General features: G+C 58.3%; 6 protein-coding genes across 6 annotated transcripts; 4 read left to right on the top strand and 2 right to left on the bottom strand.

The window, feature by feature from the left end:
* Nucleotides 1-151: 151 nt before the first annotated feature.
* BAUCODRAFT_30439 (uncharacterized protein) lies at nt 152-5,257 on the top strand. The gene has a single exon (XM_007674312.1). The coding sequence runs from the start codon at nt 416-418 to the stop codon at nt 5,219-5,221; it is 4,806 nt and encodes a 1,601-aa protein (XP_007672502.1). The 5' UTR covers nt 152-415; the 3' UTR covers nt 5,222-5,257.
* A 383-nt stretch (nt 5,258-5,640) lies between these two features.
* On the top strand, nt 5,641-6,748 carry BAUCODRAFT_63122 (uncharacterized protein; the record flags this gene model as incomplete). Its single annotated transcript, XM_007674311.1, has 3 exons — nt 5,641-5,823; nt 6,016-6,266; nt 6,337-6,748. The coding sequence occupies 3 exons, from the start codon at nt 5,641-5,643 to the stop codon at nt 6,746-6,748; spliced, it is 846 nt and encodes a 281-aa protein (XP_007672501.1).
* A 126-nt stretch (nt 6,749-6,874) lies between these two features.
* BAUCODRAFT_102194 (uncharacterized protein) lies at nt 6,875-7,389 on the bottom strand (the record flags this gene model as incomplete). Its single annotated transcript, XM_007675243.1, has 2 exons — nt 6,991-7,389; nt 6,875-6,929 (listed from the first exon to the last, which is right to left on the bottom strand). Exons 1-2 carry the CDS (start codon nt 7,272-7,274, stop codon nt 6,875-6,877), a joined length of 339 nt encoding a protein of 112 aa, XP_007673433.1. The 5' UTR covers nt 7,275-7,389.
* An 870-nt stretch (nt 7,390-8,259) lies between these two features.
* On the top strand, nt 8,260-8,637 carry BAUCODRAFT_145325 (uncharacterized protein; the record flags this gene model as incomplete). The annotated part of the gene is made up of 3 exons (XM_007675242.1): nt 8,260-8,293; nt 8,347-8,437; nt 8,496-8,637. 3 exons carry the CDS (start codon nt 8,260-8,262, stop codon nt 8,635-8,637), a joined length of 267 nt encoding a protein of 88 aa, XP_007673432.1.
* Nucleotides 8,638-8,904: 267 nt separating this feature from the next.
* BAUCODRAFT_30434 (uncharacterized protein) lies at nt 8,905-11,124 on the bottom strand. The gene has a single exon (XM_007674840.1). It carries the CDS (start codon nt 10,980-10,982, stop codon nt 9,186-9,188), a length of 1,797 nt encoding a protein of 598 aa, XP_007673030.1. The 5' UTR covers nt 10,983-11,124; the 3' UTR covers nt 8,905-9,185.
* Nucleotides 11,125-13,278: 2,154 nt separating this feature from the next.
* BAUCODRAFT_119555 (uncharacterized protein) lies at nt 13,279-15,171 on the top strand (the record flags this gene model as incomplete). The annotated part of the gene is made up of 1 exon (XM_007675241.1): nt 13,279-15,171. One exon carries the CDS (start codon nt 13,279-13,281, stop codon nt 15,169-15,171), a length of 1,893 nt encoding a protein of 630 aa, XP_007673431.1.
* Nucleotides 15,172-15,231: the final 60 nt, after the last annotated feature.

Raw genomic sequence — 15,231 nt, 5'->3', positions numbered from 1 at the left:
AGAGGCTGTGTGAGAGAAGCTGACCAAAGTTTTCTACCAAAGCGTCCCGCCTTCAATCAATATGTGGGCGGTGTTTCAATCAATGCTTCTCAAGCTGCACGACCACGACTTTTGCAAGCGCGACACGCTTCACTAGCGAGCATCGCGGTGTCACGAGCGCCCGTTTGCGAGAAGTGAATGGTCTCGAATATATCCCACTTTAGCGACCGCCCCCTGCGAACATATATACCACACCTTCGCCAATCTGCTCGGCAACAGAGTCGGCCTCCACGCCTTGTCCTTGCAGCCACTGCAAGTCCGCTCCTTTCACACCACCGCCCTCCAACACCCTTCCAATCCCCTAAGCGCCTCGTCAGAAACACAGAGTCATTCGGAAGGCCTTCCGCCGTTACAATCGCATGAGGGTGGAGGGGAGATGGCGTTCAGCTTTGGAGGCGGGCAGTCGGCGCAAGGGGGAAGCGGCGGCGGCGGCGGCAGTCAAGCGAATGCGGGCCCAGACTTGGAGTCCATCGACACGGAGCAGTTGAGCTTCCAGGCCGTGTCAGGCGAGGACAAATTGAAGCTGCTCCCATCACCCTGGCCAAGCGACAGTCAACCACCAGCGTCAGCATCTCTACTCAGCATCGCGTCGAGCAAAGGCTTGGTGGCAGCTGCCGGCCCGGATACGCTGGTCGTCGCGAAGACGGATACTGTTCGGACGGCGCTCAGAGAGGGTACAGCGACCGGCGACAGCAAGATCAAGGAGTTCAACCCGGAAGCCACCATCTCCATCCCGCGCGTCTCGCAGCTCGCCTTTTCGAGCGACGAGAGTTGTCTGGTCATTGCGGCAGAGCAGGGGGGCGGACTGGCCGTCTACGACACCAATGCCATCACCACGGGTAGTAAGGACCCCGCATTCCAAGTAGGCACGCATGGGGTCAGTGTGCGACAGCTACTGCCCAATCCGAATCCGGCGGGTGATCTGGCGCATCTGTTTGCGATGGTGCTGGAGACGGGACAGTTGTTGCTGGCAGATCTGAAGACGAGGGAGCTTGCGAAGAGTGGTAATGGCAATCCTGTCTTTCACGACAACGTCACGTGTGCTTGTTGGTCGAGACTGGGGAAGCAGATTGTCGCTGGACGGAGTGACGGAACGGCTGTTCAGGTCGACCAGCAGGGCAATGTCAAGGCGGAAATTCCACTACCGCCCAGGCTGCCGGAACTGTCGAACGGTGCATCTGGTCCCATTCCGCTCACGTCGGTATACTGGATCGAGACGAACGAGTTCCTGCTGGTGCATACGCCTAATAACACTTCAGCCAACGGAGACGCAATGGCTGATGGACCCACAAGCGAGTCTATCATGCATCTGGCGAGGAGAGAGAAGGCTACGAGCACCAATTGGATCTTCCAAACAGTCACAGACCCGACACCTGCTCTACCCTTCGGTGGACGAACACCGACTCATCACTTCATCCAGCGGCTGAAAGACTGGCCTCCGAACCTCGACGACCTCCTTTTCCTCATCTCGACGCTCTCGACGGATGTGGGAATGCTGTCGAAGAGTAAAACGCCACTCAACCCAGATACACCCGTCAGCGGCGTCTACACCACCACCAACCCTCCGGATATGAGGCGAGCAGGAATGCCACTAAGCATCCTCGACAGCGCGAGTGATACTTCACCCATCGGTATGGCGATCGACTTGAGCGTCAAGGAATCGATTCCGCAGCCAATACCGAAGGATGAAGAGATCAGAGACTCGCCCACGCCCTTACCGGCTCTATACATCCTCAATAATGAGGGCATGCTGAGCGCATGGTATGTCGTCTACAACGACTCGATCCGGCAAAAGGTAGCCTTCCCAGACCTCGTCGCAGCAGGTGGCCCCAGACCGTTGGGTGAGAAGAAGGAAGGCACGCCCGCTCCCGCTCCATTCGGCCCCACAGGCGGACAATCACCATCACTATTTGGCAGTACAACGCCGGCCTCAAGCGCACCCTCGTCCGCCCAACCAACAACTTCCGCTCCAGCTTTCGGCGCATCCGCTTTCGGTACACCCACCACCCCCGCTTTCGGTGGCCCAACGAGCAATACGCCTGCTTTCGGCAGTCCAAGCACCCCAGGTTTTGGCGGAGCTTCCGCATTGGGGAACAACAAGCCCTCAGTATGGGGCTCCCAAACCCCAGGTACAACGGCTAGCAATGCGTCACCTTTTGGCGCAACATCAGCAGCAGGGAGCAATCAACCCACCTTTGGCTCCTCCACACCCATGGGAGCCGGAAGTGGTTTCGGCCAGGTAGGCGGATTAGGACAGACCAAATCACCTTGGGCTTCTTCTGCGCCCGCGTTCGGGAAGCCGAGTGCGCCTTCGCCTTCGCCTTTTGGCGGGCAGCAAGCACCGTTCGGCGGGAGTAAGGAGAATGGTGAACCGCAGAAACCGGCTGCTCCTTCTTCCGTCTTCGGCAGCGGCATGGGTGGGGGCCAAGGGATGTCCACTTTCGGCTCCCTTGCTGCACAAGCGCAGAGTGGGAACGAGAACAAGAGTCCCTTTGCCGCTTTTGCCTCGTCGTCCACGAAGCCTGCCGCTGTGTCTGCTGAGCCTTCGTTTGGTTCTACCGCTACCATTGGTTCAGGCTCTGGCTCCGGGTTTGGCAGTTTCGGCAGCACGGTCAACGCCCCGTCCATCTTTGGCACGCCGAGTTTGAATGGTGGTGGGGGCAGTGGTGGGGGGATGAGTTTTGGGCGACCCTCGAGTCTGCCTGTTAGTCGGGAGGAGACTATGGAGGATGAGGGGGAGAAGAAGGCTGGTGAGCAAGCGAAGCCGCAAGGGAGTGCTGGCTTTTTCAGTGGATTGGGGTCGAGTGGGTTTAAGTTTGCGCAGGGTGCTGGAGACGGGGAGAAGCAGACGGCTGGTAGTGGTAGTGGTGGTGGTGGTGGAGGAGGAGGCGGAGGCATGTTTGGATTGGGGAGTGGTGGGTTCAAGTTGGGAAATACATTCAAGGGCGATGGGAGCGCGAAGAATGATTTGCCGAAGCCGAAGGAGACGGATGGTGGGCTTTTTGGTGGCGGATTCGGGAAGGTGCTTGGGGAGGTCGAGGAGCAGCAGCCCACCACGCCTATCAAGCAGGAACCCGGGACGGAGAAGGAGGTGCGGCTGGAAGATGTGCCGCGTGCGAAACAGGACGACCCGTTAAGTTACAGCGCGAAGAGATTCACGGGAGATGTACCGCCGATGGATGTCCCTGGTGGAGAGACGCCGAGGAGGTTTGCGGGTGATGTGCCGCCGATGGATGTCCCCGCCGAGAAGAAAGCTAAGAGTGCGAACGAGGACCCGCTGAGCTATAAGGCGAAGAGGTTTGCGGATGACGTGCCCCCCATGGATGTACCTGGTGGCGCTGAGCAGCGCAAGAAGACAGAGGAGAGGAAGGTCGAGGAGGAAGCGCCTGTTGCTGGGTCGCCGCCGGTCGATCTGGGGAACGAGAGGTTTTCTGAGGTGGCTGAGGACGACGAGGATGTGCCTCCGGTGCCTGATGATGAGGGCGAGTGGGAGGAGGAAGACGATGGTGAGGAGAACGGGGGTGAAGAGGGTGATGAGCAAGATGATGATGATGATGGTGATGATGAAGGCGACGAGGACGAGGAAGACGATCGCGAGGTCACCGATCCCAACGCTCTGGCTGCATTCGAGTCGAGAGTCACGCCTGCTTCCCCGGTCCGCGCAAAACAGCAGAACGAGTCGACGACGCCAGCGACTGAGAAGAAGCCGATTGTGCCTAGTTCCACTCCCGCCGGCTGGCCCAAACCACCTCCCGTATTTGCACAGCCGGTGCAGGAATCACCTCGCTCGCCCAGCCCGGTGCGTGCGGTCACTGCGCCGTTGCAGACGGCTGCACCTAGTCAACCGTCCAAGTCACTCTTCTCGCCGGCCCAACCACCGCAACAGCAGCAGCAGCAGCAGCAACAACAGCAACAGCAACCGAAACGCATCGCCGTGCCACCGGCTAAACTCGCCCAGGAGCGTGCTCCAGTCAAGCCCGCAAAGCCTGCCGAACCCACTTCCGGCGAGCTCGAAGACGAAGACGATGCGCGCATCAAAGCAATTCTGGACAGCGCGCCGCAGCCGAGTAGAGAGGTCCCGGTGTTCCTCGCCCATCATGATTACGTGGGTCAGTCTGAAAAGCAAGGACTTGGTGGGCAGATCGAGAAGGTGTATAGGGATGTTAACAGCATGCTTGACACGCTGGGACTGAACGCGCATTCGTTGATGGGGTTTGTGGAGGGGCAGGCAAGGTTCAAGCGGGATGGTGCGAGAGAATTGGGTGAAGATGAGGAGGAATGGACGTTGGATGAGGTTGCTGGTTTGGAGGGGTTAGAGGATGAACTTAGTGATCGTCTTGAGCAGGGGAGGTTGCGGAACGTTCGAGCGCGGTTGGAGAGTTTGGCGGAGGAGGGGCAGGACGTGAATAGGTTGAAGATGAGGATGGCGGAGTTGAAGAAGCGGGTTAAAGCCCGCTCGGATCCGGAGCAGCAGGCTAAGCAGGACATGGCGCCTTTGACGGCTGAAGCGCAAGTGCAGCAAGCGGAGCTCAGACGGCTGGCGCAGAGGGTGCAGACGCAACTGGGCGAGGCGGAGGAGGCGGTGAGTGTGCTGCGGGCGCAACTTGCTTCCACGACGGCGATGACGGACGGCACGCCGGTGTCGAAGATGCCCACGGTTGAGGCGGTCACGAACACGATTCTGAAGATGACGGCTATGATCGAGCGGAAGAGTGGGGATATCGATGTCCTTGAGGCGCAGATTCGACGCTTGCCGGGAGGGCTTGCGGCGCTGAAGCTGGATGAGGATTACGATGACCAGCTTGTCAGTTCGCTGGGGGGAAGTAAACTGCTCGCCGCTTCACCAGCGCGCAGTCACACTCGCATGCTGGCGAATGGCGACGCGCCGGGTATGAACGGTATGTTAGGCTCGTCGACGCGCTTCCGCACTCCGCCGTCTGCGAGAATGAGCATGAGCATGAGCATGAGTCGGAATGCTTTTTCGCCTCAGGCGAGTCGATTGGGGGCCAGCACGGGCAGTTTGAGCGGCAGTGCGAGGAAGAAGCAGCGGTGGGATGATGTGAGTGAGGAGGAGATCCGGGCGTATCAGGCGAAGACGGGAAGGCGGAGGAGGGTGCTGGATCTGCTTCGGGATAAGGTGGAGGGGGGCGAGGCGAGGGTTGTTCGGTTGGAGGAGGATTGAAGTGATGGATGGCCTCCAGCACGGCTTTTGGGGGGGATATCTGTGGATATGGGCTTTTGCAGCGTTCTAGCGTGCATATTGTGCTGTATTGTCTTGATAAGATTGGAGACTGTACAGTAGGATAAGACGTCAACGAGCGAAGCGCCAAGCCACCGCTTTGCTAGCGCGTCATGAGACAGCGCTCAACCATCTCCAACGCCAATCTCCATACGCCGTACCCAAGTACCCAGGAATTCTCGTCTTGTTCTTCACTCGCTTTTCACTGCTGCTGCAAACCCTCTACTTTCCGCAAAAGCCCTAAGAACAAATTCTCTTCCTCACTCACATGCTCACCTCATCAACACCCTTGTTTGCGCACGTGATACCAAAGTTACGCATCTAACACACACACCGAACCTCCTCTGGATTGTAAACGATAGATGGCAACACCCGCCCACTGCGCCTACGCCTTTGAAGTCCTCGCGGCCAACTTCGAGCGCCGCCAGCCCTTGAGCTTGGCGCAGGTGGAGGAGCTGTGGGAGCGGTATCACGCGAGCGGCGCCGATGACGACGAAGACCAGGCTCAAAAGAGGAGAGACGATGAGGAGCACGATGAGGAGGAGGTGGAGATGACGGACGCGGAAACCGAGCAGCCCGTCCCCGCACGCCCGGCCGCCATCTCGAGGCTGGCGCGTAAGCAGGGCGAGGGCGGGGGCGAGGGTATCGATGTCGCGTCGTTGAGCGCGACGAGTTCGACTAGTAGCCTGCCCTCTACGAGATCCGGGGGTGCGTCTACACCCGGTAGCAGTCGGCAGAGTGGATCGGGAGCGGATACGCCGGCGAGTTCGCGCTCGTCGCTCTTCTCGTTTTCGAGTTCCACTTCCAAGCCGCAGCAGCAGCAGCAGCAGCGGAAACGGGAGGAGGGGAGGAGGAGGAGGGAAGAGTATCCGCTGTTCGTGACGTGGAATACGGTTTCGCGGGGTGGGAGCAAGAGTTTGAGGGGGTGCATTGGCACGTTTGAGGCGCAGGAGTTGGAGGATGGGCTGCGGGCGTATGCTTTGACGAGGTAGGTCTACGACAACACGTTGAGGTTTTTCCTCGTGCGAGCAGACGCCCGGCTAATGAGTGTATGATAGTGCCTTCGAAGACGCCCGTTTCCCGCCAATTCCACCATCCCTCCTACCCTCTCTCGCCGCGCACGTCACGCTGCTGACGAACTTCTCCTCACCTACGCGCGACCCGATGGATTGGGTACTGGGCAAGCACGGCCTGCGCATCTCGTTTACCGTGCATGGCCGCCGCTACGGCGCCACGTACCTACCTGATGTCGCGAAGGAGCAAGGGTGGACGAAGGAGGAGGCGCTGATCTCGCTCATGCGGAAGGCGGGGTGGAATGGGAGTAGTTCGGCGTGGGTGAAGACGTGGAGGGAGGGCAAGGGGGAGTTGGTGAGGTATGAGGGCAAGCAGGTGGGGTTGCGGTATACGGAGTGGAGGCCGTGGAGGGAGTGGGTGGAGAAGTTGGGGGTGAAGAGTAAGCCGCTGAATTGAGGCCGGCGGATGGAGAAGAAGAAGAAGACGTGCTTGCTTTGGTAGCGTGGCGTTGGTGTGATAAGGTCGTCTGGTAATGGTTGATCACATTGATCTCCCGCCGTAGAGGAAGAGCTATACGGTCAATTAGAAGGCCTCGAGCTTGTAAACTTCGTATGCCGGCTCCTCGTACGGGTGCGCTCTGGCCGGAACGTCAGTCTACCAACCCACGCGTGGAACTCGTGCGGGGGACACGTTTCTACTTCCTCAAAGCCTCGACTGCAGCCTTGGCCACACCTTCACCTGCACACAGCATCTCACACCGAACTTCTCCGACCTCCTCTACTTTCCCTACCATCCCGATGGCGGGCTTGGCACCATCGCCGGGTCGGAACTGACCCACGCCGGGGGTGGTGAAGCAGCACTCGGTGTATTTGCCTTGTGTCCCCGCGCCCGTGGCGAAGACGGCGGTTTTGATGGCCGCGAGGGATTGCGGAGGGGTGAAGAAGACGAGTTTGTAGCGGGTGACGAGCGCTGTTGTGGTCATTGTGGGCGATGTCAGAGGGCTGAGCGAGAATGTCTAGCCTCGTGCTGCAGTACGAGACATGGAGGATATACATATGGTATCACTTGGCTCGTTGTTTTCACTGGCGGAAGGTGGCAGGCATGTTCAGCGGGACACACACCATTGCAAACAATAGGGTGTACGCTGTGAGTCTCTACATCTCCACGCCTCTCACTGTCGACCGGCCACTGTTGGCGTTGTTGACAACATCGACAAGAAAGGAGCGAGAAGTGGTCACGTGCGCGTGCTTCGAAGTGAGGGGCAGCCAGTGACGTAGGGTACCTTCCAAGTGCGGGGCATCAACACAGCAACACAGCCGCCGACGCAACGTCACACGCCCCTGCCTCCATGGTCATTCCACGTCCCACCATGACATGCCGAAAGCCACTTTGCCAAGCGACCAAGTGCCGCCGAGGTTAGCAGAGCAAGTGGCGTCGGGGCATGATGAGGTGTGGAGAGGGAAGGGCACAGCTGGCTGGATCTAGAGCACTGCGGCTACGTCAAGTCGACAAGCCATCTCGATCCGCGTGCTTGCAGGCCAAGTGTCTCCGGCCAACCAGCAGTGAGGGTAGAAGCCACAGCTGGCTGTCTCCGATGCAAACTCGGCGCCATGTGATCAGACTAGAGAAGATGAAGGGGAGTGGGAGTGAGGAGCACTGCCCTGCCTTTACCCGTTCCTGCCCGCGGTGTGCCTGGCTGCCCGTGGCTGAAGCGACTGGAAGCTAACCTTACCTTACCGCACCAGGTAAGCTGTTCTTTCCCTCCACTGGCTGAGGGTCACATGCATTCACAAACATTGTGACGCGCGGATGACGTGCCAAAAGTGCTTCAGCTCGCTTGCATAAGAAGCTCCTGTGGTCGGGCTCTCACACTCTTGCTCCTACACAACCAAAGCACTCCATCCAATTCAATCTCACCAAACAAACCAATCCCCACCAAACCAAACCACCCAAACAACACCGTCAAAATGTCTGAGGGTGCCCGCAAGGATTTCACCGACAGTGTGTACAACCACCCGGACACAACGAAGCTACCCCGCTAACATGTACCACAGAGGCGTCTGAGAAGATGACCCCCAACGACAGCAAGTCGACCGTCGACAAGATCTCCGAGGGTGTCTCCGACACCGCCGACAAGGCCCAGCGGTACGCCATTGCCACAGCTCATACCTAACCAAGATTCCGTTCACTAACATTGCCACAGCGACCTCATGCCGGACGACCAGAAGTCGACCACCCAGTCCCTTGGCGACAAGGCGAGCCGTGAGAAGGACTCGCACTCCAGCAGCAACCAGGGCGGTTCCATCATCGACTCCGCCAAGGACATGCTCGGCATGAACAAGTAAACAACTTCTTCATCTTGCATCGACCCACCTCCGCCATCGTCGGCCACTTCTTCGCAGACGGTGAGCGTTGAGCTACAACAGCGCGACTCCATATTCAAAAAAGCCACAGAGCTTAGGGTGTTTGCTTCTGTATGATACCACGATAGCACCATGAAGCATGAGCTCTGCGTGAGCTGTTGACCCAATCATTCTTCCTCTCAATCGTGCAAATCATCCGTCTTAGGCGTATGTATGTGAAACATTGGTACAGTTGGTTGTTCTATATTATTCTGTGTTCTGCTATGGTTCTGTTTTGATTCTACACCTCTCTATGGGCGTAGTCGTTTCGGAGAAGCGAACAACCGCAGTCTATCACAGCATAGCCGTGAAACTTGACGACCCAAAGTGACGAGTCCACAAAAATCGTACGTCTTCTCCTACCACGAAAGCTACGATATGCCACACTTGAAAGAGGGTCAATTCCTTGCCCGCATCTACCCGCCACTACTCCAATGCAAAAAAACCCCACATCACGTCCCATCAATCCCAATCCCCTCTCTTACTCAGATTCAAACCCCGTTGACCTGCGGCTGCGGCGTCCCACTCACCCCCCTCGCCGCCACCGCCATTGTCGGCGCAGGCCTCGGATACCCATTCACCGGCGTCGGCGGCTGCGAGGGAGCAACAGCTGCATACGTCGACGTCGGCGTCGCCCTGCCCGAACCTGACTGCTGCTGCTGCTGCTGCTGGGCCGGCGCCTGGTAGATGGGCCGCGGCTGCACGTTCGCTGGGGAAGCCGTTCGGTGCGTTGTCTGCTGCTGCTGCTGCTGGAGATTGGATTGGTATGCTGCTGCGTTCGCTGCCGGGTTGTAGGGTCGTGGTTGTTGTTGCTGCTGCTGTTGCGGCTGAGTTGATGCGGATGCGGTGTTGTAATTGGTCGTGCTGGCTGGTCGGGGCTGGGTGTAGCCGCCGTAGTTGACTGGGGTGTGGCTGGTTTGGGGCCGGGAGGGTTGGTAGTATTGTTGTTGCCCTCCTCCTCCTCCTCCTCCTCCGTATTGCGTCGCACCGGGCCGGGTGTAGGACTGGGTTGACTGGGGGTTGTACGTGGGTCTCGGTGCGGTGCCTGTGGCTGTGCTACCACTGCCGTACGTGGACTGATTGCTGACGGGGCGTTGGGGCTGCGGTGCCGTGGAGGGGGTACGTGAGGATGTGTACTGCGTCGACGCGCCGTATCTCGTGTTGGCTGCTTGGCCGATGGCGGGTGTTCGTGAAGCGGTCGAGCTGTAATGTTGGCCGGAAGTCGAGCTGCCTCTGGTGAGCGAGGCGATGCCTGCTGCAGTAGCGATGGCATTATGCTTGGCCTGACGTGCCACTTGGTCTTCGTCCATGGTTCCTCGAACATCCTTGGCGTAGATTGGGATGAGGCGGCTAACACCGAGCTCGGCGAGCTGATTGCCGTCAAGCTTAGCCACCGCATAAGGCGGCAATCTCAAGATCAGATACGCGAGCTCGCGGCGCAGAGCATGGTAGGTGTGCACCTCGTCCTCTGCCGGCTCATCAGGCTTGCCCATGCGAGAAGCAAGCACGGGTGCTGGGCTGACTGGCGGGCGTGTCCCGGAGGATGAAGCTGACACTGTGGCGTTGCGAATACGCTGATGTGAAGCAAGCGTCTCGAGAAGCTCAGATATGGCGCGTAGAATGGCTTCAACATCAGTCTTCGATGTGGCCGGCTCGACGTCCAACATGTCTTGTTCGAGCTCGTCCAGCTCGTCAAGCACCTTGCCAAAAGCTGCATCGTCGCTCACATCGACATGCTGGACCGGTGTTGGGGCGTCTGCCGTGGTGGCATACTCATCGGAGAGTGCCGGGTCTATCGCAAAGGTCTCAACAAACCGCTGCTCGCCTACCTTCTGCCACCAAAGCAGACTTCTCGTTTCCGCAGGAATCACCGATTTCGTGTTATCGTGTGAAGGCGCGAAGCTGGAATACGCTCGCCTGAACAGCGCCTCCTCTTCCGCCGCTTGCTGCTCCTCCAACAGCGACACATCTGGGCGTTCTTTCGTGCCATCTGCACCGCCGCTGAGCGCCCGGTCACGCTGCTTACGCCGTTCCCGCGGTGACGACCCGTCAGCTGCATCGACACCGCCGTACCCAAGCCAGTCTCCGGTGGTCAAGCTTTGGACGGTGTAGCCGCCTTTCTTCGAGCCGCGACTGATGGTATCCTTGAACTCCCACGTGATGCTCGTATCGCGGGTGGATGATCGCTTGTGCGGCTTGGGCGGGTGCAACGCGGGCAGACTGTAGGGCGGTGCAAAAGCCTCCTCGAAAGTTGGGCCTTTCTTGCCGTCATCTAGCGGGGCAGGCATGATCTTCGTTGCTGTCAGCCCGTTCGGAAGACTCATCTCTTCCACCGGTAGCTCTGTCTTGATCGCAGCGTGCGTTTCTTCAATCACAGGATTCTGCATTGAGGAGAAGAGCTGCTTGGGCGTCGGAGCGTTGCCGAAGAGGGTGAGCACCGTACCCACTTTGCCAGAGGATGTAGGCTTGGTGTCTGCGCTGAACCCATTGACCACCTTGCTGGCGTCCAGCTTTGCGTCGGCGTGTATGCTTTCATACTGGAGCTCTTTGTCCACAGCGTCCGCGATGAATTGTTCGAGTGCTTTGGCTCGCTGTATCTGCTTGAGATCCTCGATGGACGGCCGACTTGCAAGCCTGCTGTCCTCATCCTTGACCTTGGGCCTCGTCGATGCCTCTATTGCCTTCCTTGCTAGTGTTGCATCGGTCTTGATCAAGGCTAAGGAGGCGTATGCACCCGCGGCGAGCTTAGCGGATATGGTCCTTTTCGGCGGTGACTCAGATAAGCGTGCCTTCTTGGTTGCGGGCTCGGCATATTCATCGGTGTCGATGATGGCATCGAGGAAGCTGCGCGTGGTGTCGTATTGTTTGAGCAGTTCAAGAATGTCCAGCTGCGTCTGTCTGCTACGCGAAGGCGCGCTTGCTGGTCCTTCATCATTCTTCTGTGGAGTCGCATCGCTATCGTCGTCCCGCTTGCGCTTGAGGGCGGAAGTTTGTAGGGGTGCGGAGGTGGTGTGAGGAGGCTCGAGGGTAGCGGGCGGGGTGAGGGTGCCGTTGGTGGTGGCCATGATGCGCGACGTGCAAGCGGCCGGGGTCCGCAGTAGAGGGTTGGCGTGCTGAGAGACGCGACTTTGCCTTTGCGCTCAAGCCCGCCGATGGCCGCAGAAGTGACAATGTAGTCGATCCTCTCACACTTCACACTCGCCAAGGACACCAGGCACACAATCGCTTTGACACCAGGTAGTATTGCTTGCCCTGTACAAGATAAGACGGCAATATGGGACAAGGTGGACTCTGCCACAAACTGCTGAGGGTTTCCGGGCGCCGGCAGCCCTTACATGAGACACAATCTGCCCGGCTGATTTTCGGTGAATCTCTGGCCATTGTGCTGGAGCATGAATCGCTTCTCCGTCTTGCTCGCTTTCAGCTTACAGCCATATCGCATCCACGGCAAGCAGGTGTACCCGTTGATGCATGCCACATGGAGGTCTGACGCCGCTTGGCCGGCAGCTGAGGCTGGTGCTTGTCAATGTTGGCCGCAACGCGCATCATGGAGCCCAGAAAGCTCGTGAGCCTCCAGCTGCGTGCCTTCCCCATGCGCGCAAGCGAGCATTCCACTCGCTACGATGCCGAGAAGGCGGGTTAGGAACAGCAGCGGCCATACAGGAGAGTCTTGGGCGTGACGATACGTCTGTGCATCATGCAGAAAAGCCTTCGCGGCTGCGAGACACGTCTTCAACCACCGAGATCAGGCAGCGAGCATGGAGAGATGACCTGAGGAAGGTATCGACTTTTGCAGACAGTCGCACTGCCAGGGCAGAACATGTTGCACACACTCCAGGCTTTGCGGATGGTCACATCAACCACCCTGACGACCGGGAGTTATGGGCGTCTGACGCAACCGATGCTAAGGTGGTCGAGCAGCCGCAGAGGGTACGCTCAACAGGCTTTAGTCTAAGAGCTCTCACGGAAAGCTATGTCTCGCATGTCCAGTCCTGGAAGGAAATCGGTCGAGCAGCTTCGGATGCTCCATTCGAGCTGACTCGCCACGAGGCCGAGTCTCTACATCGTAAAGGGCACACCATCGATGACATTGCAGCTTGGGCTCGCATAGTCTCCGCTGTGGACGCTTACGATGCAGCGAAAGACCTTGCTAACCTTTATGCCGTTCAAGGTGGGCGCGCGCCACCGCTCTTTCTCCCGTTGTCCCTGCTCCGTAGGCCACATCTCAGTGCGAGGACTGTCCGTGTACTCCTACAATTCCTATGGCAAGTGGGCGAGGATCAACGAGGAGATGCCAAGTACTCTCCGGTACTGGAACGCACAAATGTGGCCTTCACGCTGTTCATGCGTTTGTTGTGTCATGCACGGGAAGTCTGGCCATCCGCGGTTGAAAGCATCACTCGCCTCATGCTTCTGGATGTCTCACCTAGCAATACGATTGCTGTGGAGGCTTCCGCTCCAAGACTATCGCATCTAACGCTGCTGCTGAACAGAGCTATGAGCCTAATCGCGGAGCCTACGGCGGTCCAACCGTTTCGCGATGCACACTTTCAGCAGGCAGCGATAGTTCGCGTTTTAACCTACATGGCTGAACACGAACCGCAGATCCAGATCACTCGGGAAGGCTACCGTGCCGTGATGCGCATTCAGCTGACTCAATCAAAGACGACGGCTGAGAAACGGTGGGCGCAGCTAAAGGCGCAGTCCTGGCCGCCGTGGAAGCATGAACGTACCGCTATGGATTCTTTCATCACTCCAGAGTACGGCATGACACGTGTTGGGGTCACGTTACGGAGGATGCGGGAGGCAGGCTACGGTATGACGGCCTGGGAACGAGCTGCGGAAATGTACGCTGGTTGGGACGTTGACGGGACGCCTACCATCCAGACTCGCGCCTACATGCGAACCGAAGGCATACCTAACGGTCCCGAAACCGAAGTGTGGGTGGCGCGGATCTCTGCCACCCGCACGGCGCAAGAGGCATGGGCTGCTTACCTTGCCTATGAAGACGCCAAGCTGCCTTCGAATCCCGATGTCTTGCTCGCCATCTTTAAGAAGCTCCATTCTGAAGAGCAGCGTCAGGCGGAAGCCAGTGGCAAACAGCACGCTCGTAAGAGTAAGCACGTTCTGCCAGGAGACCGAAGAGAAGTCGAGCCTCTTCCGCCATCAATACACCTTTACACGTACACTCGTACTCCAGTACCCACCGTCGACAGCTTCCATCGCCAGCTCTGCATTAGCGGCGTAACCCTCTCGGGCCCGACGCTTGCGTTCATCGTGGCCAACGCTAGTCGACTACAGCTCGGCTTTCACTACCTCGAAACCAGCCCCTACAAGCCGGCAATCCATCGCATGCTCTCCCTGGACCCGCATGTCGATGCTAATGACATTCCAGTACCCGTGTTCACAGCTGTCATTCAGCTTCTCTGTCGCTTTCCCAATGTGCCAATGGCCAAGAAGCGACACAAGCCCCGTCCTATCTGGCCGACTTTCTATAGCACGGAACCTCTTCTTGTAAAGCAGAGCTTGAATCTGCGACATCCACTGGTTTTCGCTTTGGAACTGCTACATATCCGACGCCCTACCTTCAGGCCTGCTTGGAATGCCGTGCTGCGCGGTCTTGTGCATCAACAGACGCTCAAGTCGATGCGCTTCCTTGGCGAAAGCGGAGAAATGCAGGAATCCGAAAGTGACAGTGGTCTGGGCAATGAGAAAGGTGCCATCTTGGCCTACCGACTTGTGCGGCGAACCCTGGCGATGCTGCAGGAACTGCACGTGGACCTAGATATGTATGGATTCCACTACTTGTGCATCGCTGTCGAGAATGCCACCTTAGCCTGCTGCAGAATACTGCAGAGAGACATTGGAACAAACCTCGCGCAAGCGGACCAACATGTGGCCGACAGAAGCGCGGTCCGTGAAGCAGTTGACCTGCTTCGAAGTAGCAGTCATTCCAAGCGTCTCAAGAATGAGTTTGCCCTGCTCGTTGGCCTAGACACGGAGGCTTCTCAGACCACGCCAGCGGACGCCCGTCTGCCTCGCTTGCTACTTGCACCCAGCACGGCTGTATTGCATGCCTACGTGCGAGCCCTCGGCTGGATGGCGGACTACGCGGGTATCCTTGCCGTGGTCAAGTTCACGGTCGAGTACCGTATGGAACTACTCACGCGCCAAGCACAGGAGCGCAATGCGGAGGAGATGGTCCGGAAAGTCATTGTTGCCACGCGAGTATTTCTGGAGCGCAGTTGGCTCGAAAACGGAGATGGCGGTAAGGTGGTGAGGGAGACGGATCTGCAAGATGGTGACCGTCGGCTGCAGAATCTTAGACGCCTGCACCTGCCTGCTTCGGCGGACACTGTGGCGGAGGTACAGGCTCTCATTGAGACGGTGCCGGAGTGGCAGGGATGGGCGTCCGATGAGGAGGTGGAGGAGTATTGCAGTGACTGGAGGTTTCGGCACGTACGGGATATGTCATAGCCAATGTAGGCATCCCTCGCCATATTCCGATCATACTGTCTCCGACCGCCTGCCACGCAA

This window comes from Baudoinia panamericana (assembly GCF_000338955.1).
Source record: "Baudoinia panamericana UAMH 10762 unplaced genomic scaffold BAUCOscaffold_2, whole genome shotgun sequence".
Taxonomy (NCBI): Eukaryota; Fungi; Ascomycota; class Dothideomycetes; order Mycosphaerellales; family Teratosphaeriaceae; genus Baudoinia; species Baudoinia panamericana.
Note: the sequence above shows the minus strand (reverse complement) of the source record. Positions and strands in the feature narration are given on the sequence as shown.

What these genes read in the sequence shown, in the direction of transcription:
- BAUCODRAFT_30439 (XM_007674312.1), top strand. Translation starts at nt 416, where the DNA reads ATGGCGTTCAGCTTTGGAGGCGGGCAGTCGGCGCAAGGGGGAAGCGGC.
- BAUCODRAFT_30434 (XM_007674840.1), bottom strand. Translation starts at nt 10,982, where the DNA reads ATGCCTGCCCCGCTAGATGACGGCAAGAAAGGCCCAACTTTCGAGGAG.